At 43.6% G+C, this 24,306-nt stretch overlaps 1 protein-coding gene across 1 annotated transcript; it reads right to left on the reverse strand.

Moving 5' to 3' along the window:
• Positions 1-11,613: 11,613 nt before the first annotated feature.
• LOC144893286 (olfactory receptor 56A1-like) lies at positions 11,614-12,435 on the reverse strand. The gene has a single exon (XM_078783340.1). The coding sequence runs from the start codon at positions 12,433-12,435 to the stop codon at positions 11,614-11,616; it is 822 nt and encodes a 273-aa protein (XP_078639466.1).
• Between the last annotated feature and the right edge of the window lie 11,871 nt (positions 12,436-24,306).

Below are 24,306 nucleotides of genomic sequence, written 5' to 3' on the forward strand. Positions count from 1 at the left end.
CTTTCCAAATATCCACACAAGGAGGACTGACGCAAGAAATCTGTCTCACGACGGTCTAAACCACGGGCACATTCCCTGTTGGTGGGTGAACAATCTCAATAGGCCGAAACAAAATGGCGGCTTAAGAACCCAACGATGTGACCGTGGGCTGACCATGATGGCGAACCGCCATTTTGGTAAGGCTTTTTATTTATTTTTGTTGGGAGCACCTCATTAATCATCTTTAGGGTGTTTAAACACACTGTTTTCATTCATGCGCTCTCTCGGAGGTGGAGATGTATGTATGAGAAGTTTGGGGCCGCTATGTTTCATGGTGTTGGAGTTATGGAGGAGACACACACACTGCTTTCTATTATTATAGAACTTGTAAGATTGAATTAAAACAATGGAACACACATTTAATTTATAACCTTAACATTGTCACTGAGAGTTGAGCAACAAAGTCATGACAAATATTTATGCAAAACGACAAATAAAGCAAACGGCAAGGTAAGAGAATGGTGAAACTGCAGTATGTTCCATTACCAAGCAGATTAGAGAGTGATCGCCAAGCCGCTTAAGCACTCAAGCAAGCACTCCAACTAAATGATCGGCTGGCTTGGCAAGCGTGAGCAAGCCGATTGCTTCTGGTGTAAATGGATAAAAATGTTTGGCAGATCCGACCTGCTAATCCCCACTTCTTTAATACTTCGAAATAGACTCAATCTGGTTCCATCATACTGAGGGGTTTTAAAAACAGATGGTTAAAATCTTTGGGTTTCCTACAAGTATCGCAGGTCCCAGTACAGTAGAGTGATACCCGATCCTATAGATATGAATTAAGACGACAAAGCAGGAGGGATGACAGCCTTTCTTAAATAAATAAATACACCTATTTAAAAGAAGAGCTAATTTTTTTTTTGTTTGTTTTTTTGTTTACTGAATCGAAGCTCGTGAAAGAGCTAACATTTATTTCACAAACAAATCAACCAGACAAACAAAATATATAAAAAGAGGGAGCAGAAGACAAGATGGGGAGAGAAAGGGAAGCACACAAACACAACATTTGAGAGCAGGGAGATGTGTGGGAGGGAGAGGGCTTGGGGGGGAGGCGTGGGAAGGTGGGGGGAGGGGATGGGAGAAGTATAAAACACAAGGACACCAAGGACTTCCAGGCCAGAAGTTGGTATTTCAAAAAAGTGGATTTGGGGTGAAATTAGCGGGGGTAGAAAAGATCAAGGTTTTGGATGGGGGAAGATAAGAGATGGTGGTGAACAGCTGTTTAAAGACCTGGAGGGTGGAGTGGGATTGAAGAGAGTGAGGGAGTTTGTTCCAGAGGCGGGAGAAAAGAGGAATGAAGGAGTGAAGGTGAGCAGAGAGTCTTGATTTTGGCAGTTTAATCATAAGAGGGTTGCAGGCAGATCTTGTGCGACCTGCAGGAATATTTGGGGGACAGAGCCCAGAGAGAGCTTGGGGGGGGGGGGCAAGGCCAGAGAGGAGTCGGTAGAAGACGGAAAGACCACCAACCTGCCTGCGGTGAGTGAGTGAAAGGCCCTTGGAGTTAGCTTCATCGCGGGAGATTCCAATGATTCTGAACGCTTTGGTTTCAACATCGTGAAGACGAGCTAGGTGTGAGGCAGGAGCACCAGCCCAGAGGGGAGAGCAGTATTCCATTGAGCTGCGCATGAAAGCCTTGTATGTGGTGAGGAGCTCAGGTGTGCCCAGGAAGGACTTCACACGACGGAGGATGCCCAGTCGGCGACTGGCTTTGGAGGCCAGATTTGAAATGTGGTTTTCCCAGGAAAGATCATGGCAGATAGTGAGACCCAAAAGCTTGAGTGACAGAACTTCTTGGAGAGGATTATTCAGAAAGTGGATGGGAGGGTTGTGCAGTCGGTCTTTTCGGAGAGACATCGTAAGAGTGTGGTATTTGTCAGGATTGAAAGACATGTTCCACTTGTTTGCCCAGTCTGTGATTTTGTCCAGGTCTGCAGAGAGTGAGGAGGCTGCAGACTGCCGATCTGAGGGATGAGGAATGGAGCGACAGAGAGTGGAGTCATCAGCAAAGAGATAGAGAGGATTTTCAAGAGAGTCAGAGAGATCATTGATGAAGACCAGAAAAAGCACAGGGCCCAGAACACTGCCTTGGGGAACTCCAGCCTGAACAGGAAGAGGAGATGAGAGAAACCCATTCAGGGCCACACGTTGATTACGACTAGAGAGGAAGTCCGCCAGCCATGCGTGGAGATTTCCATGGATACCAAAGGAGGAGGGTTTGGTGAGCAGAGCGGGGTGCCAGACCGTATCGAAGGCACGTGATATGTCAAGAGAGACAGCTCTAATTTCCTGTTTGGCATTGAGGACCTCCATCCATTGTTGAGAAAGCAGAAGCAGCATGTCCAGAGTAGAGTGACCTGGTCTGAAACCAAATTGATGATCAGAGATCAAGCCATTGGAGAAGAGGAAAGATTTCATATCCGAAGCAATGATGGATTCCATGACTTTGCTGAAAATTGGGAGAAGGCTGATTGGTCTGTAGTTGCTGGGATCTGTTTTTGCACCTTTTTTGTGCAAAGCGGTGATGTTTGCTGATTTCCAAGCAGATGGCAGATGACCTTAAGCAAAAGAGAGAGTGAAGAGAACAGAGAGAGAGGGAGTGAAAGAGCGGTGAAAGTGCCAAGAAAGAGTGAAAGAGCGGATGCAACAAAACAAATTTTCCATCCCCCAAAAGTGCAGCTTGGGGCGACCGCCCCGTTCGCCCCGTTCGCCCCACACCCCTTGCTACGCCAGGTTTGAGGTGCATTATTTTTCTGGTTCATTTTCAGGTTGATTCAATAAAAAGCTAAAATGGCACTCGGTGGAGTACATATCTCTTCCAGGTTGAATAGTTTACGGTTTTGGCCCCATCTCTCACTTATGAAGAATTACTTTTAAAAACTAAAAAAAACTCTCGTATCCGGATCTTCACCAAAATGGAATCAATTCTTCCTCGTCACACACCCACCCTGTCCACCAAGTTTCGTCGAATCCGTCCATAACTTTTGAAGATTTCGTGCTCACAGATAAACAACACAGACAGACTGTTGAAAACATAACCTCTATCCACCTTCAGTGAGTGACTGAGGTAAAACTTTCATAATTATTTGTGATGGCAATCCATAAAAGGATTGCGGCGTCATTTCCATCTTGTTTGTTTGTTTTCTGGAGATTCCATCCAGACATGTGCTTTGATTTTTTTAATGCTTCTTTTTTGGGGTGGGGGGCATGTAAAGGGGGGTGGGTGCGTGTGGGTGGTGTTGGGGAAGGAGAGGATTATGGGTGGTTGTGTAAATTGTATTGTGTGGTAAATTGTGTTTCAATTGTCAAACTGAAGGTCTTGGTTTCCACGGGGTCAAGCTGAGCAAGATGTAAGGCCGGTGATCTTTGCTCCTGCCACGCTGCTCTCATCCCCACTCCTCCCCCTTCATCTCCACTCCTCCCTCCCCCCGATCCCCACTCCTCCTGCCTCCATACCCACTCATCACTCCTACAAAATTCTCCCCATCCCCCCCTCCACACTCCATCTCCTCCCCATTCCCATTCATCCAAACCCCCCTAATTCCCATTCCACAACCCACCCGCCCCAAATCCCCACTCCATTACGACATCCCCAATCCCTACTCCTCCCACCCCCATCTCAAACCCCCCAATCCCTACTCCTCCCATCCCCATTCCTCCAACCCATTCCAATCGCCTCTCCATAAACCCCCATTCCTCACTCCATCACCCCCATTCATCACTCCATCACCCCCATTCCTCACTCCATCACCCCCATTCATCACTCCATCACCCCCATTCCTCACTCCATCACCCCCATTCCTCACTCCATCACCCCCATTCCTCACTCCATTCCTCACTCCATCAACCCCATTCATCACTCCATCACCCCCATTCCTCACTCCATCACCCCCATTCCTCACTCCATCACCCTCATTCATCACTCCATCACCCCCATTCCTCACTTCATCACCCCCATCCTCACTCCATCACCCCCATTCCTCACTCCATCACCCCCATTCCTCACTCCATCACCCCCATTCCTCACTCCATCACCCCCATTCCTCCAACCCACCCCAATCCCCACTACCACTCCTGTGTGCGCCACATTCATGATTGGCCCAATGCCCTCCAAGGCTCCACCCGCGTCGAATTTCCTTGTTAATTACTCTCTGACAGGTGGACCCAGGGGCGTCGGGGGGTGGGGTCTTTCAGAGGTTTCTTGTCTTTCAAGTTAATGTCCCTGATCCGACCACAGACTATTCTGCTAAAATAAAACCCAACTCTTCTACTCATTTTGTCGATGTAATGTATCAAGCTGGGAAGACAGGTTGAGTGCACCATCGGTCGTTTATTGCGCGGCCGGGAAAAACACAGGCGCCCAGCGTCGGCCCAGCTTTCCGCGCCATGCAGTATGCCCCGCCTCTTTTATGACCGCACTTCCGGTTAAACCCATGCAATAATACATAACATCTCCCCCCTCCCATTAAGAGTGAAAATGCATACTACAAGCATACAAATGCATACAATAATGCAAACATACAAAATTGCAAAATTGCAAATGCAAAATTGAATGCAAAAATTGAATTGAATGAAATTGAAAATCGAATGCAATATGCAGACAAGAATATTAACTACAAGTCAAGGTGGATCGGCGCCTTTCGAACTCTGGATGATCGTCGGGGTGCAAAGCCGCCACACGGCCCCACTGGTGGTGCTGCAACAGCGTTATTGGGGTCAGCCTCAGGGAGTGGTGCAAAGCCGCCACACGGCCCCACTGGTGGTGCTGCAACAGCGTTATTGGGGTCAGCCTCAGGGAGTGGTGCAAAGCTGCCACACGGCCCCACTGGTGGTGCTGCAACAGCGTTATTGGGGTCAGACTCAGGGAGTGGTGCAAAGCCGCCACATGGCCCCACTGGTGGTGCTGCAACAGCGTTATTGGGGTCAGCCTCAGGGAGTGGTGCAAAGCCGCCACACGGCCCCACTGGTGGTGCTGCAACAGCGTTATGGGGGTCAGCCTCTGGGAGTGGTGCAGTACTATCTGCAGCAACAATGTCGCTGTTCACAGGTTCAGGAAGTGGCGAGATATCCTTTGTGAAAATGACAGGATCACAGGACCGATACCGGACATGATCAAGGTGCCTCCGGACGACTCGATTGTCCTCTAGTTTGATAACGTAGGACAATGGTCCCTCATTTTTGTGAACCCGCCCTGGTAACCAAACCATTCAGCGATCAAAGTTTCTCACAAACACCGGGTCCCCGACCTTTATAGAGCGCTGCACAGCCTGTTTGTCATGGTGAAGTCTCTGTTTCCACTGATTTTGATACACAACCGACACCACGTCTGGTCTTAGACAATCCAGTCGTGTACGCGAACGTCGTTTCATCAGCAGCTCAGCCGGTGTCACCCCTGTCGTTGTGTGGGGAGTGATGTGGTGAGTTAAAAGCACACGTGAGCGTCTGGTCTGAAGGCTTCCGCCGGGTATCTTACTTAGACCAGACTTGACAAAACTCACAGAGCTTTCAGATAGTCCATTTGAAGCTTCATGGTGTGGGCTCACAAACTTGTGAATTATACCATTCGGGCGGGTGAATTCAGTGAATTCAGAACTTGAGAAACAGGTCCCATTGTCCGTGACTATCAAGCGTGGCAAACCATGAGTGGCAAAGCACTGGCGCAGCCTCTCTATGGTAGCGGGTGAGGTTACTGTATGTGTTACATAGGCGTCGATCCATTTAGTGTGAGCGTCCGTAACAACAAGGATCATACGGCCTTCGATGGGTCCAGCATCGTCAAGCTGAATCCTCTGCCATGGTTCAGTGGGTCATTCCCGGGGGTGTAGTGGTGCCTTCGCAGGGGCGTTTCGACTGCTTTGGCATGGATAACAATGTTTCACACACTGTGCGATGTCAGAGTCGAGGTGAGGCCACCAGACATAGTTCCGTGCCAGAGATTTCATCTATCTATAATTCCAGTAATCTCTGTGTGTATGTGTGTGTGTCTGTGTGTATGTGTGTGTGTCTGTGTGTGTGTGTGTTTGTCTGTGACCGCTGTTTCTCGACAACTACCGGTCCGATATACTTGAAACTTGCCAGGTATATTGCTGGGGACCCGAGGATGTGCCTTTTCAAGGTTTGAAATTAATCGGACAAGTGGTTCCCAAGGTATGGTCACCGTACTCGCAAGCCGTTCGCTTTGGCTTCGCGAATGGACCAAACCATTTCATGTAAATAGAGGGGGGGGGGGGGGTTCTGTGGTCGTTACTGGCTTTGCGAATGGACCAAACCATTTCATGTAAATAGAGGGGGGGGGGTTCTGTGGTCGTTACTGCCACGTGGTTTCAAAGTTTTTTTTTGTTGTTGTTGTTTGCACGCATGTTTTTTTGCACGCTCGTACGGGCAAGCACGTACGTGCGGGCACGCCCTAGTTCTTACAATGCCTGGATGACAATCGTGAAGCTGATCCAAAATCTTAAGAGAAAATAATAAATATCAAGAATAAAGTAGTAGGGCATCAAAAAGCAACCGGGCGGGCACAAGAAGCCAATAACGTATTTTACTTGGCCTAATATTTCGGGATGTAAGGATTGCTTAAATTAAAAGGGGTTACTTGATATAGCTCATGCGTTCTGTTCTGAGAACGAGACACGATAATTCAACAAATGGCGCTTGGGTCAGTGTTCGGAGACAATTCTTCATTCCAGATTCCAAGTTTACGGTGGTGTTCTCCAGTTTAATCCAGATCCCTGTGTTCATGTTTTTGTCCGTGGAATACAAGATCTGTACGAAATGATTAATGTGATGTACTCTGGGTTGCTTGGACACAATGATGAACACAATAAGCCCGTTTATTGTGGCAGGGTTGTTGAAAAATATTGTAAACAAATAATGGCGAGATTATGACGTCAGATGTAAATTAGTACATTTTCATAACCAAGTTGAAAGAGGTATATCCGTTGCACACGACCCATAACTGGAAATTATGTTTCAATAAGTGCAACGGAGTTCGGAAGATCATCCTGCCTTGGTGTACATTGTAAGGAAGGGTGTTTAGCTCTACTGATAGTCTTCCACTGTCAAGTGCTTGTGCAGTTTCATGTTCAACAATTGATGCTAGCAGATGGAACACCCGGCTTAACGTCCATCCGAGAGACCCCCTGTGAAGCACCTCTCCAAGAGTCTCCAGTCGGGTTTGAGTCAAACCCAGGCCAGACTTATTACCCTGCGCTCGCGAAGCGAAAAGCGGGGTTAAGCATTTCTGCGTACGTGTGTCATGTGTGCCGTGTACCGTACGTGTGGCGTGTGCCGTGTGCCATACGTGTGTGCATTTTTAAAATTAATTTTCTCGGCAACCGTTGGTCCGATTTACACGAAAGTTTACCATAGAAGCGCCTCCTCCTGTAGATTTTTTTATATTCATAATTATGACGTCATAGGTCATGTGGTACAAACGCAATCTTGGAAAAACGTTGCACCTCCATATCTCCCAAACCGCTCCATGGGAAAAAAATTGAAGCATGGCTCATTGTCAAATACTCACAATGGGGAATAAGATGTGTTGATGGTGATGTCATCGGTGCCTTCGTTATGACGTCATAATTCGACAAGTACAATACTTATCGATCATTGTAAAAAATAAATTCTCAGCAACTGTTGGTCTGATGGGCACGAAATCTTCACCATAGGAGCACCTCCTCGTACTTTAATGATAATCATGACGTCACAGTTCATTTGGTACAGGCGCCATCTTGGAAAACCGAAAAATGTTGCACCTCTAAATCTCCAAAACCGCTGCATGGAAAAAATTGAAACATGGCTCATTGTAAAGAACTCCATATGGGGAATAGATGTTGTTAACGATGACGTCATTGGTGCCATAATTATGACGTCATAATTCGACAGGGACAACGCTTAGTCTGATCAGTTTGAAATGTATTGAGCATGATTTATGCAACAATTATATTAGAGAACATTAATTTATGATGTCATCGCTCACGTGGTCTGGCAGCCATATTGGATCAAAGGAAAAAAATGTTCAAAAACAGAAGAGTTGGCTCGCAACAAGTTGACTGTGCAGGGTAAGTATTCTATGAATACCATCTAGTTGAACAGCTCATGTAATATGCATTGATCCGTTAGTTTGACGTCACAGCAAAGGTCAAGATTGCAGGAGGTGGAGTTATGGGTCGAGGCTCCTCCTCCATCCCTCGCAGCCTTTAAGTTGACAACTTGGTGATATTCACTAACCTGGTATAACAAACCCTCTTTATGCAGCTTCTTTATCGGAGGGGAAGGACGAGATCGAGCTGGCAGAGGAAAATGGAGAGAAGGATGAGGATCTATTGGAAAAGGTGGAAAACTTGGAGCAGGACACTGAAATGCTGGAGCAGAAGAAAAGGAGTTTTATTGACAAGTTCCGATACATGGAGATTAAAACCCGATACATCGTGTGCGTGATGGTTGCATTACCTGTGGCGATCGTAACAATCACTATCAGGCAAGTACAGATCACAATCAACCACCAATAAGAAGCTGACATATAAATGACAATGATTGTGTTAATCAAATTAGACACGTAAATGCTCGTCTTCTTTCAGCATTCTGTGCATATACCGTGTACAGAAGAAGAGGAAGAATAAGGAATGTGCCACGATGGAGGATGGATGCCAAGATGCCGGAGGGGGAACAAACGGAGATGGAGAAAAGGGCATTTCGCACATCAAACCGACTGAGGACAAAGATGAAGACCGACACGATTAGGAGAAGACATTCCAAAACTCACTCAAACGTTTCATCAACTCCTAAAGCTTTGGTGAAAAGCAATCCATCTCCATTTAACAGTTCGCTGGAATAAGTGGATGAGAGATAATCAAATGAATCCGATCTTGATATGACATGCTTGCTCCTTGGATTAAACGGTTCAAACTTTATGTTTCATTTTCAAAATTTATGTTTCTTCATGTTTCAAAATTCCTTTAAAAGTTTGATTTTTAAATCCATTATTAAACCAGTCAAGTTAATTACTCGGCCTTACACCCTCTCTATGAGGAGTAACAAGACAAATGAAGCAGCAAAGGAGGGAAAGAGACTATTCAATTGAAAAATGGTTTATTAAAATATACGTATTATGACAGCATGGTAAATAATACATTAATTACATCGTAAAGCTAGCACAGTCTTGCCTCAAGAGCTTATTCTCAACAAAAATACCATCGTTAAATGAAATTGCCACTATGATGGCCCAATGCTATTATGGGTCATATAGCCGTACCATCCATGCGCCATATTATGTCACAAACATTGCCTACAGAAAGTATTCACACCCCTTGATTTTTTTTCACATTTTGTTGTGTTACAGCCAGAATTTAATTTGGATTAAATTGGGATTTTACGTAGTACCCCATAAGTTTTTTTTATTTTACAAAACTTAAAAAAAGAAGCTCTTTACAAAACAGGAAGAAGAAGACATAAAATGTCATAGTCCCCACAGTGGTATAAGTAATTTTGCTGTGCGAAGTTAAAGGCCATCAGTTGGCCATCTTTGCTCGGATGACACAACAAAATCTTCTGTATATATATATATATATATATATATATATATATATATATATATATATATATATATATATATATATATATATATATATATGTGTGTGTGTGTGTGTGTGTGTGTGGTCTTTGTGCCAAGTTTGAAGAAAATCAGTCCATGCATATCCGAGAAATGAGGACATGTTTAAGTAACAAAATGGCCACTAGTCGGCCATATTGGATCTGATCTTGAGGGAAAAATGACACGCATATGTAAGCCATCATTCATTATCTGTGTGCCAAGTTTAAACAACATCGGCAAATGCATGTCCGAGAAATTGTTGAGGACGTGTTCATCATCAGGTTTTTTACAACTAAAATGGCTGTCAGTCGGACATCTTTGATCGCATCGCGAAACAAAATGATGTGCATATGTACACCGTTATGTGTTGTCTTTGAGCTAAGCATAAACAAAATTGGTCCATATTTCTCCGAGATATGGTTGTGGACGCACGGATGGATGGACGGACGGGACCAAATCCATAAGCCCCTGTTTCGGATTAAGTCCAACATGGGCTAATAATTAAAAATGAAAAACAGAAATATCTAATTTACATAAGTACTCAACCCCCTGAGTCAATATGTCATAGAAGCACCTCGAGCAGTGATTACAGCTTGAGTCTTCTTGGGTATGTCTGTATCAACTTTGCACATCTGGATTTGGGGAATTTCTCCCATTCCTCCTTGCAGATTTGCTCAAGCTCTGTCAAGTTTGATGGGGAGCATTGGTGAACAGCAATCTTCGAGTCGTTCCACATATTCTCAATGGGATTCAAGTCTGGGCTTTAGCTGTCCGCTCAATGACTTTCACATTCTTGTTCTGAAGCCATTGCAGTGTTGCATTCGCTGTATGCTTGGGGTCATTGTCCTGTTGGAGTGTAAATCTTCGCCGCAGTCTCAGGTCGAGTTGTTTTGCACTCTGAAGCAGGTTCTACTCAAGGATTTGTCTGTATTTGGCTCCATTAAATGTTCCCTCTGTCCTTACAAGTCTCCCAGTCCGTGCCACTGAAAAGCATTCCCATAGCATGATGCTGCCACCACCATGCTTCATGGTAAGGACGGTGTTAGATGGGTGATGAGGTGTGCTTGGCTTACAGCAGATGCAGCGCTTTGCATTCAGGCCATAGAGTTCAATTTTCATCTCATGAGACCACATAATCTTTTGCCTCATGCTCTCAGAGTCTTTCACGTGGCTTTTTGCAAACTCCAGGTGTGCTGTCATGTGCCTTTTTCTCAGGAGTGGTTTCCATCTGGCCACTCTCCCATAAAGCCTCGTTTTGTCAAGTGCTGCAGAGACTGTTGTCTTTCTGGCAGGTTCTCACATCTCAGCCAAGGAACTCTGTAGATCCATCAGAGTGCTCATTGGGTTCCTGGTCACCTCCCTAACCAAGGTCCTTTTTACCCGGTTGCTCAGTTTGGTCGGACAGCCAGCTATAGGATGAGTCTCGGTCGTTCTATGTTTTTTCTATTCCCTAATGATGGAGCTCACTGTGCTCTTGGAAACTTTCAACACACTAGAAATTGTTTTATACCCTTCCCCAGATCTATGCCTCTTCACAATTATATATTGGAGTTATATGGACAGTTATTTGGACTTCATGGTAGAGTTTCTGCTCTGACATGCACTGTCAACTGTGGGACATTATATAGAAAAGTTTATTTCTTTCTAACATCATGTCCAATCAATTGAATGGGCCACAGGTGGTCTCCAATTAAGTTGTCGAGATGTCACAAGGATAATCAAAGGAAATTGGATGCACCTGAGCTCAATTTGGGGTGTCATAGCAAAGGGGTTGAATACTTATTGAAACAAGACATTTCAGCTTTTCATTTTTAATGACTTTGTAAAAATTTATAATAAAAAAATTCCACTTTTGTGTTTTTGGGCAACTCCAGCATCATTGTGGTTTCAACCCTTTGACCTCGATACATCTCCTCTAAAATCAAGTAATTCCTAAAATCTAAATTTTCACCTGGTCAAGGGACTTTGACATTGCAAACGGGTACTCATTGTTTTAAGAAATAATTCCAGGACGATGGATGTTTGATCATGGCGGAGTATTTAATCCACAGCGGAAGAAATGCCTTCACGACCACCACACGGATTTCCTGAGTCCGAAATCCAAATATCAGGGGATTTATAGTGGCTGGTGTGACGATGACAAAAAGGTCCATGAACAGTCCATCTGCCGGTCGTTTTAGAATATGTTTCATTACCACAACGAGAGTACAAGTTACAAAGAGCACTGATGTCACCATGAGCTGTGTAAGGCAAGTGTGCAGAGCTTTGACATTCGACTCCTTGCTCGAATTGCGGCATTTCCAGATGATGCAACAAGTGGAGTACAATGCGGTGAATCCAGTTAATCCGAATACAAAAGAGAAAAGAACGAGATGGCAAGCGGATGCGGATGTAACGGTGGAGCTCTCACAAGAGGAGCGAGCCACAGTTATGGACAGGCACGCACTGTCTTCCACGATCACCAAGTCGTTACAAAACTCGAGAAATAACATGAGCACAGGGCAACTGATGCTGAGGAAGATCGCAAGGATCTCCACCAGAAATAGGAGCTTCAGGGCGCTTCGCTTATTTGCCATCAGAGCGACGTATGTGTATGGCCAAAACACCGCGCAATGTCGGTCGACATACATGATCCAGGTGCTGAGGAACTGATGAACAAGCGCAAACTCCAAACAAAACATTTGGCACAGACATTCGACGAATGTAATCTCTATGCGATGTGCTATCGTGTTGCTAAGGATGCAGGATATCCCAACGATTCCCCAGCACACATCGGCTAGTGATGAAATGCTGATGTAGAGCAGCATGGGTTTGTGGAACCTGCGGGATGCACAGGATGTTATAATACCCGCGTTGAGAAGGAGTGAAAGGAATGCAATGAAAGTAAAAATCCACAACAAAACACTCTTTCCTTCATCCAGAGAGAACTTCCACAAAATGACTGCACGCAGTCTTCGCCCCAAAATAGTGGTGTTCATTGTTGTCCTCCTGCAATAGACACATTGTATTCACACATGAATTATTTTGAGAAAGGATTCCCTTATTTGTACACCTGACAATGCTTTCCAAATCCCTCGGCCCTGCATTGTAAATATACTCCTTGTTGTTGAACTTCTCTTCCAACCTGTCTGTGCTTGTCCTTTCTTCCATTGATCGAGCACAGTCCACATATAGTTTTAGCATGGAAGGTTTTATTCCCCAACTAATTGGCTCCAGTCTATGTCCGATGTGCACTGGCAGTTTTCGCTTGGATACATCTAATTAAGATTTAGAAGATAAGGCAAGTGCATATCGAGGGCGTGAGATCTGGTTGGAAACCCCCATGACCCACAGGTAAACGGTAATTGGACAGAGGAACCTGGTAGACGAATTGGCACTTGCAGTTGATTAGCAACCGGCTGGAAGCGGTGTTTTCCGTGCTCAGTGTCCTCAGGTCCGGGAGGAACTCCAGGATTCATATTTTCTCCGAGTAACCCCCCACTCCAGAATTCATGTTTTCTCCCAGTAACCCCCCACTCCAGGATTCATTTTCTCTCCCAGCAACCCCCAACTCCAGGATTCATGTTTTCTCCCAGTAAACCCCCACTCCAGGAATCATGTTCTCTCCCAGTAACCCCCCACTTCAGGATTTATGTTCTCTCCCAGTAACCCCCCACTCCAGGATTCATTTTCTCTCCCAGCAACCCCCAACTCCAGGATTCATGTTTTCTCCCAGTAAACCCCCACTCCAGGAATCATGTTCTCTCCCAGTAACCCCCCACTCCAGGAATCATGTTTTCTCCCAGTAAACCCCCACTCCAGGAATCATGTTCTCTCCCAGTAACCCCCCACTCCAGAATTCACGTTTTCTCCCAGTAACCCCCCACTCCAGGAATCATGTTCTCTCCCAGTAAACCCCCACTCCAGGATTCATGTTTTCTCCCAGTAAACCCCCACTCCAGGAATCATGTTCTCTCCCAGTAACCCCCCACTCCAGAATTCATGTTTTCTCCCAGTAACCCCCCACTTCAGGATTTATATTCTCTCCCAGTAACCCCCCACTCCAGGATTCATTTTCTCTCCCAGTAACCCCCAACTCCAGGATTCATGTTTTCTCCCAGTAACCCCAACTCCAGGATTCATGTTCTCTTCCAGTCACCCCCTCCTGGTTAAACTTCCTATGTCCAGGCTGACTGTACAACCTCAACTCTTTTATTCTCACTTATCCCATCTTGGGAAGCACCTTCCAGAAGCTATTCTGTCCCACACCTCCCTGCAGAGCTTCAAGCAAGTAGTGCGCCTCCACCTGTCATCCCGATCCTGACCCAACCATAAGGTCTTCATGTCGCCCAACAAGGCAATAACCCCACCTAACGAAACCCAATTACTTGCTGATTTCAATGTTTCCTTAACTTTTCTCTCTTTCCTTACCTGTTCGTTTTATTCCCTTGCTCATTGTGCGCCCGATCATTTCCCCACAACCTCAATGTAAATTTAACTTGTTCTTCAATGAGCCTCGCACTTGTGCAGAAAACAAAAAGTCTAATAACTTGTAAGTATTGCCATATTTACTTGGGGTATTTAAAGTGTTATTGAAAAGACCTTTGAAGAGTCCAAGTGTTGAAAACATTCCGATGTGTTTAATCTTTCAATAGAATTACTATAATTGTATTTAATAATAATATAATCATTATAAATATGAGTTCCCTGAGAAGGAGCTTCAATGCAGGGGGAGCCCATTAGACCCATCAAATCTGCGCAATGTTTGCTAACCTATGGTTATTTGTCTGTACTCTATCCCTTTATATGCTGAGCGTCAAGCAAGGAAGCAGCACGCACCTTTTTAAAATCTCTGATATGACTTGTACGGGATTCGAACCGTGGATCCCCTCGGATTTAGAGAGGACGCTCCAACCATGATTACAAAACCCGAGATTAATTATGATGATGGAATGAGGGTTCGGTTAGAGCACACCTGGACCCTCAAAATTGATTATGGTGGAAGAAATGTAACGACATAACAACCACCCCCCCCCCACATAACAACCACATAACAACCATGACTGTATATATATCCTAGCTTGGCTCAGCTTGCTGCGCTCGCATCACCATGCGTCGTTACAGAGGAGCGGATTTATTTTAGCTGAGGATAATGACTGTACCTTAGTTGCTGTGTTGTCATGTATTTACAAATCACCAATCCTGAACCAATCACCAATTGCACAAATGTATTTGTTGTTTGTGATATTACATTTTTATAGGCAATTTAGGTTGAAGATTTAGGTAGAATGTTTTTTTTTTTCAAGAAATAACCCCTCAGCGCATACATAGGGGAGGGGTAGGTGCAGGTAGCACATACATAGGGGAGGGGTAGGTGCAGACTGGAAGTTTGGGACAATTACACCTCACCACCAAGTAATTTAAAACACCTCACCACCAAGTAATTTAAAACACCTCACAGCCATAAAACACGTAATAAAAACACCCCACAGCCATAAAACACGTAATAAAAACACCTCACCACCACGAAATTGAAAACATCTCACAGCCATAAAACACGTAATAAAAACACCTCACAGCCATAAAACACATAATAAAAACACCTCACAGCCATAAAACACGTATTAGAAACACCTCACAGCCATAAAACACGTAATAAAAACACCTCACAGATACGAAATTAAAAACACCTCAACACCACGTCATTTAAAAACACCTCACCACCAAGTAATTCAAAACACCTCACCACCACGTAATTAAAAACACCTCACCACCACGTAATTATAAATACCTCACCACCACGTAATTCAAAACACCTCACCACCATGTGATTTAAAAACACCTCACCACTACATCATTTAAAAACACCTCACCACCACGTAATCCAAAATACCTCACCACCACGTGATTCAAAACCACCACAACGTTATTAAAAACACTTCACAACCACGGAAACAAAGGTTTGAGGGAGTCGTTAAGTGACAACACAGATACTGCCCAGATGTGTAGATACAGTCACGTGAAAAAGTAAGTACACCCCATGTAAAGTTTTGACTTTTTCAACATATTTCAACATACAGCTATTTGATCTTCATTTCAACAATATTGATAGATAAAGGTGATATAACATAACAAATATCATGAAACATTTACATTTTGAAGTCCATTGTATAATTTAAATAAACATAAATGCAAATTTCGCATGTGGAAAAAGTAAGTACACCCCTACATTTATCACTACTTCAAATACCTAAAATTAGAATCAGGTGCACCAGCTCAGGTGCAAATGATTAGAACATCGTTAGAGAGGATCTTGGAGGAACATGTCTTATTTAAACCTCAGACATTTAGTTTGGTTTGCTCTTTGTTGTTGAAGTGTGCGGCGTCACCATGCCTAGATCAAAAGAGCTCTCTGAGGCCTTCAGAAAGAAGGTTATAGATGCCTACGAGTCTGGGAATGGATTTAAAAAGATCTCCAAACAATTTGAAATCAATCATTCAACTGTCCGAAAGATCATCTACAAGTGGAGAAGATTCCAAACAGATGCCAACTTGTTCAGGCCAGGCCTCCCCAGCAAGTTCAGCCCGAGAGCAGACCACAAGATGTTGAAAGAAGTCTCGAAGAACCCCAAGAATGTCATCAAGGGACCTACAGGTATCTCTTGTCACTGTTGATGTCAAAGTGCACGAGTCTACCATGAGAAAGAGGCTGCACAAATTTGATCTACATGGGAGGTGTGCCAGGAGGAAACCTTTGCTGTCCAGAAAGAACATCAGGGCAAGACTAAAGTTTGCCAATGAACACCTAGGCACAGACCAGCACTTCTGGAACAATGTGCTCTGGACAGATGAGTCAAAGGTAGAGCTATTTGGCCACAGTACCAGAAGACATGTTTGGCGAAAACCAAAGACAGCATTTAACCACAAGAAACTGATACCAACTGTAAAGCATGGTGGTGGAAATATTATGGTTTGGGGCAGCTTTGCTGCATCAGGGCCTGGGCAGCTCACCATCATAGAATCCACTATGAATTCTTCATTGTGCCAGAGGGTGCTTGAGGATAATGTGAGGCCATCTGTCGGAAAGTTGAAGCTCAACCGAAGGTGGACCTTGCAACATGACAATGACCCTAAACATACCAGTAAATCCACCAAGGAATGGCTGAAAAGAAAGAAATGGAAGCTTCTGGAATGGCCAAGTCAAAGCCCGGGTCTAAATCTCATCGAGATGTTGTGGGGGGATTTGAAATGAACTGTGCATGCAAGAAACCCCTCAAACATCGCACTGCTGAAAGAATTCTGCATGGAGGAGTGGGCAAAAAATTCTCCCAGTCGATGTCAGAGACTGGTAGACAGTTATAAGAAACGCCTACTTGAGGTTGTTTCTGCCAAAGGGGGCAATACCACCTATTAGATCCAAGGGTGTACTTACTTTTGCCACATGCGAAATTTGCATTTATGTTTATTTAAATTATACAATGGACTACGAAATGTAAATGTTTCATGATATTTGTTATATTATATCACCGTTATCTATCAGTATTGTTGAGATGAAAATCAAATAGCTGTATGTTGAAATATGTTGAAAAAGTCATAAGTTTACATGGGGTGTACTTACTTTTTCACGTGACTTTATATAGATAAGTGACTGTACCCAAGTTGCCGTTTTGTCATGGTTTAAACCAATCATAATTCAAACAATTATTTTGCACAAATGTATTTGTAATATACGTGATATCACATTTTATAAACAATTGTAGTGGAAAACTTAAGTTAAAAAAAAAATTTCCCGAAAAAATTCCCCAAAAAAATAATAACAAATTGGATAATTTAAAAAAAACATACCCTTAGGACATACCGACGGGAGAGATATGTGCATACCAGACGTTTGGTACGATTTCACAAAAGTTTGAGAAAGTAGTTCAGTGACAACACAACACAGGACAACAGAACACAGGACTAGTATATATATTGTTACGGAATCCAGAGTCGGCCTTCTTCCCCTTAAGAAGGGGGGATTAATCCCCTTGTTTATGACTGACCGACGTGGTCCTGAGGGTATGACATCACGCCCGGTCAGCGCTGGGTAGGGTATTAGGCCCAACCGTCCTATGACCTAAATACCAGCGCCTCCCGGTACACAAGGAAACACCCCCCCGCTCACGGCCGCAGCGTAATGGATTGGTTGCGCCGAGCGAAGCGAACTGCGGCGTGAGTCATTTATCATAGGGGCTAAACCCGATTCGTATGCGTCGGCCGAATCGCACCACGTATGCTCAATGTGGAAACCTCTAAAGCGACCGGATGAGAAGGAAGAAGACGAAGGTAGGAAGAACAGGATTTATTATTATTTACACACAACTAAAGCAGAAGAGAAACAATCAAAGTAATATACAAGGAAATGGAAGAATCAGAAGGACACAGTGCAAATATTAACTTATATTATACAGTCTTACTTAACCCAGGGACAAGACACACAGAACAAACTCATGGACACGAATGGGGAAATTGCAGAGTGGATTGGCTGGAGGGATCAGAAGGTTCAGGTGGGACCACAAAGCCTGGAAGGTTGAGCAGGGCGCACAGCAAGCAGGTCCTCTCCGGGCTAGGAGCGAGCAGGGCGGCGGCAGCACATGTATCTCGTCCTTCCTCGACACGCCTCGGGCTCTTTTGTCATCTGCTCCGGTCCTCTCGTTCTCTCTCGATCGTCTGACGCGTCTCTCTCCCTCCAATCCTCCTTTGGCACCACCTTCTTTGTATCTCTTGCTGTATCTCTCTTGCGCGATCGTCACACGCTTGTCTCATACCTTCAGCGTGGGTGTGACACGCCCTCGTCGGTTTCGGTACCGCCCTCCCCCGTGCTCTGTTTCGTGACCTTATATGGCAATGCCACGGGCTTGTCTCCTTATTTGGGCATGGCGCCGAACAGCGCTTCTCGTGGCGAGCCACGGGCTTGTTTCCTTATTTGGGCATGGGGCTGAACAGCCCCGCCCTTCGTGGCGCGCCTTGGGCTTGCCTCTTCCCGGCGACCCCGCCCCACCTGTTCAAACAGAGCATGGAGCACATATTCACCATCGCAGCGAAATGAGAGGGCGCGCACCCCACGCTTGTGAAACGGCTTTACCCAGAGATGGAGAGTTTGGCTAGGGAAATGTAATTATTGAAGGGGAGCTATTCTTATTTGATTCGGTGCAATGGAGTGTCAACTAATGGAAGACACAACCTTTAACTAACATAGAATAAGGGAATAACTATTTAGAGGTTCTAAAATTGGCCAGGTGTATGCGGTGAATTAACTAAGGGGACGACCATTGATCTTGGTTCTTAAAGGAGGTATTTACAACAATCATGACACTTACACAGGGTGATATTTTACAACAATTCTCAAATCCACAACAATATATATATCTGTATATATATATATATATATATCCAAATATATGTGCAGTTCTCCAGCTTTCAATGAGCGCAAGTAATGACGTCACTGCCATGTATATACGCTCTGCCTGTCAAGCTCTCAAGAGAACCCTTTGACAGAGCAGAATTTTGATCTTAGTTCAGATACTGTCATAAGTGTATGTAAAACTCACAGTTACCGACCTGGTTTCGCCCTTTTTGGGGCTCATCAGGGCAACGCAGTGAGTACTGCATACACTTATGACTCTGAAAACCTTTCGGTTATATACCAGTCACTTTTCGATTTCATACCATCAGTGGTGAACCGCCATTAAGGTATCCCATCCAGCTATGCTGTACCTTAATGGGAGCGATAAGTGCCATCTGCCACATGGCACATTACCTCTGGTATCCACTCATTATATGGAATCCCCTGGATGCAGCTAAGATCAAATTTGAACTAATCTGAACTAAGATCAAAATTATGCTCTGTCAGAGGGTTCTCTTGAGAGCTTGACAGGCAGAGCGTATGTACATGGCAGTGACGTCATTACTTGCGCTCATTGAAAGCTGGAGAACTGCACATATATTTGGATTGGTTTGCTCCCCGGCTGCATCCAGGGGATTCCATATAATGAGTGGATACCAGAGGTAATGTGCATGTGGCAGATGGCACTTATCGCTCCCATTAAGGTACAGCATAGCTGGATGGGATACCTTAATGGCGGTTCACCACTGATGGTATGAAATCGAAAAGTGACTGGTATATAACCGAAAGGTTTTCAGAGTCATAAGTGTATGCAGTACTCACTGCGTTGCCCTGATGAGCCCCAAAAAGGGCGAAACCAGGTCGGTAACTGTGAGTTTTACATACACTTATGACAGTATCTGAACTAAGATCAAAATTCTGCTCTGTCAGAGGGTTCTCTTGAGAGCTTGACAGGCAGAGCGTATGTACATGGCAGTGACGTCATTACTTGCGCTCATTGAAAGCTGGAGAACTGCACATATATTTGGATTGGTTTGCTCCCGGCTGCATCCAGGGGATTCCATATAATGAGTGGATACCAGAGGTAATGTGCCATGTGGCAGATGGCACTTATCGCTCCCATTAAGGTACAGCATAGCTGGATGGGATACCTTAATGGCGGTTCACCACTGATGGTATGAAATCGAAAAGTGACTGATATATATATATATATATATATATATATATATATATCTATATATATATATATATATATCTATATATATATATATATATATATATATATATATATATATATATATATATATATATATATATATATATATATACACACACTGTATATATATCTGTGCAGTGTCTGTGTTGTCACTGAACCACTTTCTCAAACTTTTGTGAAATCGTACCAAACTTCTGGTATGGCACATATCTCTCCCGTCGGTATGTCCTAAGGGTATTTGTTTTGAAAAAATTTCCAATTTTTTTTTTTTGGGGGGGGGGGGGGGGGGGACTTTTCTGGGGAATTTTTTTTTTTTCAACTTCAATTGTTTATAAAATGTGATATCACGTATATTGCAAATACATTTGTGCAAAATAATTGTTTGAATTATGATTGGTTTAAACATTACAAAACGGCAAGTCGGGTACAGTCATTTATCTATATATCAACACATCTGGGTAGTGTCTGTGTTGTCACTTAACGACTCCCTCATACTTTTGTTTCCGTGGTTGTGAAGTGTTTTTAATAACGTTGTGGTGGTTTTGAATCACGTAGTGGTGAGGTATTTTGAATTATGTGGTGGTGAGGTGTTTTTAAATGACGTGGTAGTGAGGTGTTTTTAATTATGTGGTGGTGAGGTGTTTTGAATTAGTTGGAGATGAGGTGTTTTGAATTACGTGGTGGTGAGGTGTTTTGAATTACTTGGTGGTGAGGTGTTTTTAAATGACGTGGCGGTGAGGTGTTTTTAATTTCGTGGCTGTGAGGTGTTTTGAATAACTTGGTGGTGAGGTGTTTTTAAATGACGTGGTGGTGAGGGGTTTTTAATTTCGTGGCTGTGAGGTGTTTTGAATTACTTGGTGGTGAGGTGTTTTTAAATGATGTGGTGGTGAGGTGTTTTTAATTTCGTGGCTGTGAGGTGTTTTGAATTACTTGGTGGTGAGGTGTTTTTAAATGATGTGGTGGTGAGGTGTTTTTAATTTCGTGGTGGTGAGGTGTTTTGAATTACGTGGTGGTGAGGTGTTTTTAATTACTTGGTGGTGAGGTGTTTTTAATTTAGTGGTGGTGAGGTGTTTTTATTACGTGTTTTTATGGCTGTGAGGTGTTTTTATTCCGTGTTTTATGGCTGTGAGGTGTTTTTAATATGTGTTTTATGGCTGTGAGGTGTTTTTATTACTTGTTTTATGGCTGTGAGGTGTTTTTATTCCGTGTTTTATGGCTGTGAGGTGTTTTTATTCCGTGTTTTATGGCTGTGAGGTGTTTTTAATATGTGTTTTATGGCTGTGAGGTGTTTTTATTACTTGTTTTATGGCTGTGAGGTGTTTTTATTCCGTGTTTTATGGCTGTGAGGTGTTTTTATTGCGTGTTTTATGGGTTTGAGGTGTTTTCAATTTCGTGGTGGTAAGATGTTTTTATTACGTGTTTTATGGCTGTGAGGTGTTTTCAATTTTGTGGTGGTGAGATGTTTTTTTTACGTGTTTTATGCTGCCCTACTCTGACAAAAGGAAGGAACTGTCATTTTTGTCGAAATTGAGTTATCACTTGTTCTAGGGTATTTGAGGTATTTTGAGGTATGCTCTCCACGTTCGTACACAAAATAAAGTAACACGACCCTCCATTTCTGAGATATCATTTCTGATATTTGGCATTTCTGCCAAAGAGAGCAGAAAGAAAAACACATTTTCCTCATTTACAAGAAAACTCCTTTTAGGCAGTTGCTTCCTTTTGTCAAAGTAGGGCAGTATGGCTGTGACGTGTTTTAAATTACTTGGTGGTGAGGTGTTTTGAATTACGTGGTGGTGAGGTGTAATCGTCCCAAACTTCCAGTCTGCACCTACCCCTCCCCGATGTGTGTGCTGAGGGGTTCCGTCTTGAAAAAAAAAAACATTCAACTGGAATCTTCAACCTAAATTGCCGATAAAAATGTAATATCACAAACACAACAAATACATTTGTGCAAAATAATTGTTTGTATTATGATTGGTGTAAATCATGACAACACAGCAACTCAGGTACAGTCATTATCCTCAGCTAAAATAAGCCCGTTCCTCAGTAACGACGCTTGGTGAGGGTGAGCGCAGCAAGCCGAGCCATGCTAGTGTATGTATGTATATATATATATATATATATATATATATATATATATATATATATACAGGGTGAATCAAGTGTAGCGCCCGCGCCCAATTTCTGTTTTTTCGGCTGTCAGATTCTTTCTGGGATGTCATGTTGTTAATAATTGTCTTGCAGATTATTAATTTTCTTAGTTTATTTATTTTTGTTTTTGTTTTGCAGGTTATTGCTGAGAGTTTGGAAAGTTACTGAATCTGCTCCAAATTGAACCATGATTACCTTTCAATGAATCAACGCATTGCGGCCATGAAACATTACTACAAATGTAATGAACAACCAACGATGGCGGCACGCCGTTTGGCACAGGAATTCGATATTAACCCACCCCAGGGAAGAAACATATGATTGATTGTCGAGAAATTTGAAGCAGCAGGGGTCGCTAGCCACTGCAAAGAAGTCCGGTCGTCCGAAAACGGCAACGAATGTAGCTAAGGCTGAAGAAGTAATAATTTTCCCCCCGAATAAATGGTTAGATAAACATGTCATTCATTTATTTCTACCTTCTTGTACACTGTAATACAAATGGCCAAACAAACAATCAACTGACAGGAATATATATATATATATATATATATATATATATATATATATATATAGTATATGTGTATATATATAGATATATTATATTATATATATATATATATATATAATATATATATATATATATATATATATATATATATATAAATAAATAAATAAATATATATATATATATATATATATATATATATATATATATATATTGTAACGGTTTTGAGAGTGTAACGAATTTGAGAAGTGTAACGGTTTTGAGGAGTGTAACGATTTTGGAGGAAGTGTAACGAATGTGAAAAGTATGGTTTTGTTATGTGTAACACCCTCGTAATGTAAATAATGGTCGCAGCCGTCCTCCTAGTTAATTCCATGAAACTTACACGTAGGCCATGATATATCTTTTTAAATAGTGTATTTCCTTAGTCTATGTAGGCTAAATATGTGTTCCCACTAGATTGACTTTGCATTGTATCAAACAAGATAAGCGTAGGCCCTTTCAATTTCCCCAAACATCTCCGCTCTCCAAAGTTCCTTTCAGAAGGGGTGCGAGTGGTGTTCAATCCCGCAAACCGCCATTGCCCATGTGCTAATCTCGGAGAAGAAAGGCGTGTCTCCACCTCGTCATAGAGGGGAGGAGTGAGCCCACCCCACTTGGCCAACCAGCACCGCGGTTAGCGACCCGGTAGGCGTTCCCTCGCAGCCGGCGGCTTGATTCCGCCCGGGGTAATAAAAGGGACTGGAAGGGACTGCTTCACCAGATGGGAGATGAGCGAAGAGGTGACATACGAAAGGAGCTGTGAGCTGAGCTGCGAGACGCTCCAAGCCAAAGAGGAGAGGAAACCAGCTAAGGAGAGACGCGCTGAAAGGAGGGAGACGGCTCCACCAGAAGGAGAGGAGCAGGTGTGACCGAGCCAGCGCGTGACGTCTACAGCATCGGCAGCGGATACGCGACGGAGGGTTTTCCCGCCAAAACCGCGAGGAATTGAGAGCTGCTGCCTCCGACCCTGCCTCCCTCTCCAGCAATCCACCTCAAGCCCTACCTGCCTGCAATATCCCCCGTGTAAGTGTGAACGTCGTCTGTCCTACTCGTTGTCTTGGGGTTAAGTAAAATGAATAGTTTAAGCTAACGATGCACTGTGTGACTGCTTCTTCCATCCATTGCCGTAAATAATTTTGGTCGCTCTTTCTTTTTGCTTGTGTGTGTATAATAAATCTGTTCTTCCTCCGTACTCTGTCTTCTTCTCTTTTCCTTCTCTTTCGGTCGCTTTAGAGATTTCCCGATTGAATATCTGCGGTGCGATCTGGTCAACGTCGGGTGGAATCGGGGGCTAATCGGGGAGTAACTGTTCGGACGCGGTAATTCCAACCGCTCGGTAAAATAACATCTTCAATCCGCGATCCGTAACAATTGGTGTCAGGAGTGGGATTCGAGGC

This window comes from Myxine glutinosa, chromosome 1 (assembly GCF_964187855.1).
Source record: "Myxine glutinosa chromosome 1, kmMyxGlut1.1, whole genome shotgun sequence".
NCBI classification, from domain to species: Eukaryota; Metazoa; Chordata; class Myxini; order Myxiniformes; family Myxinidae; genus Myxine; species Myxine glutinosa.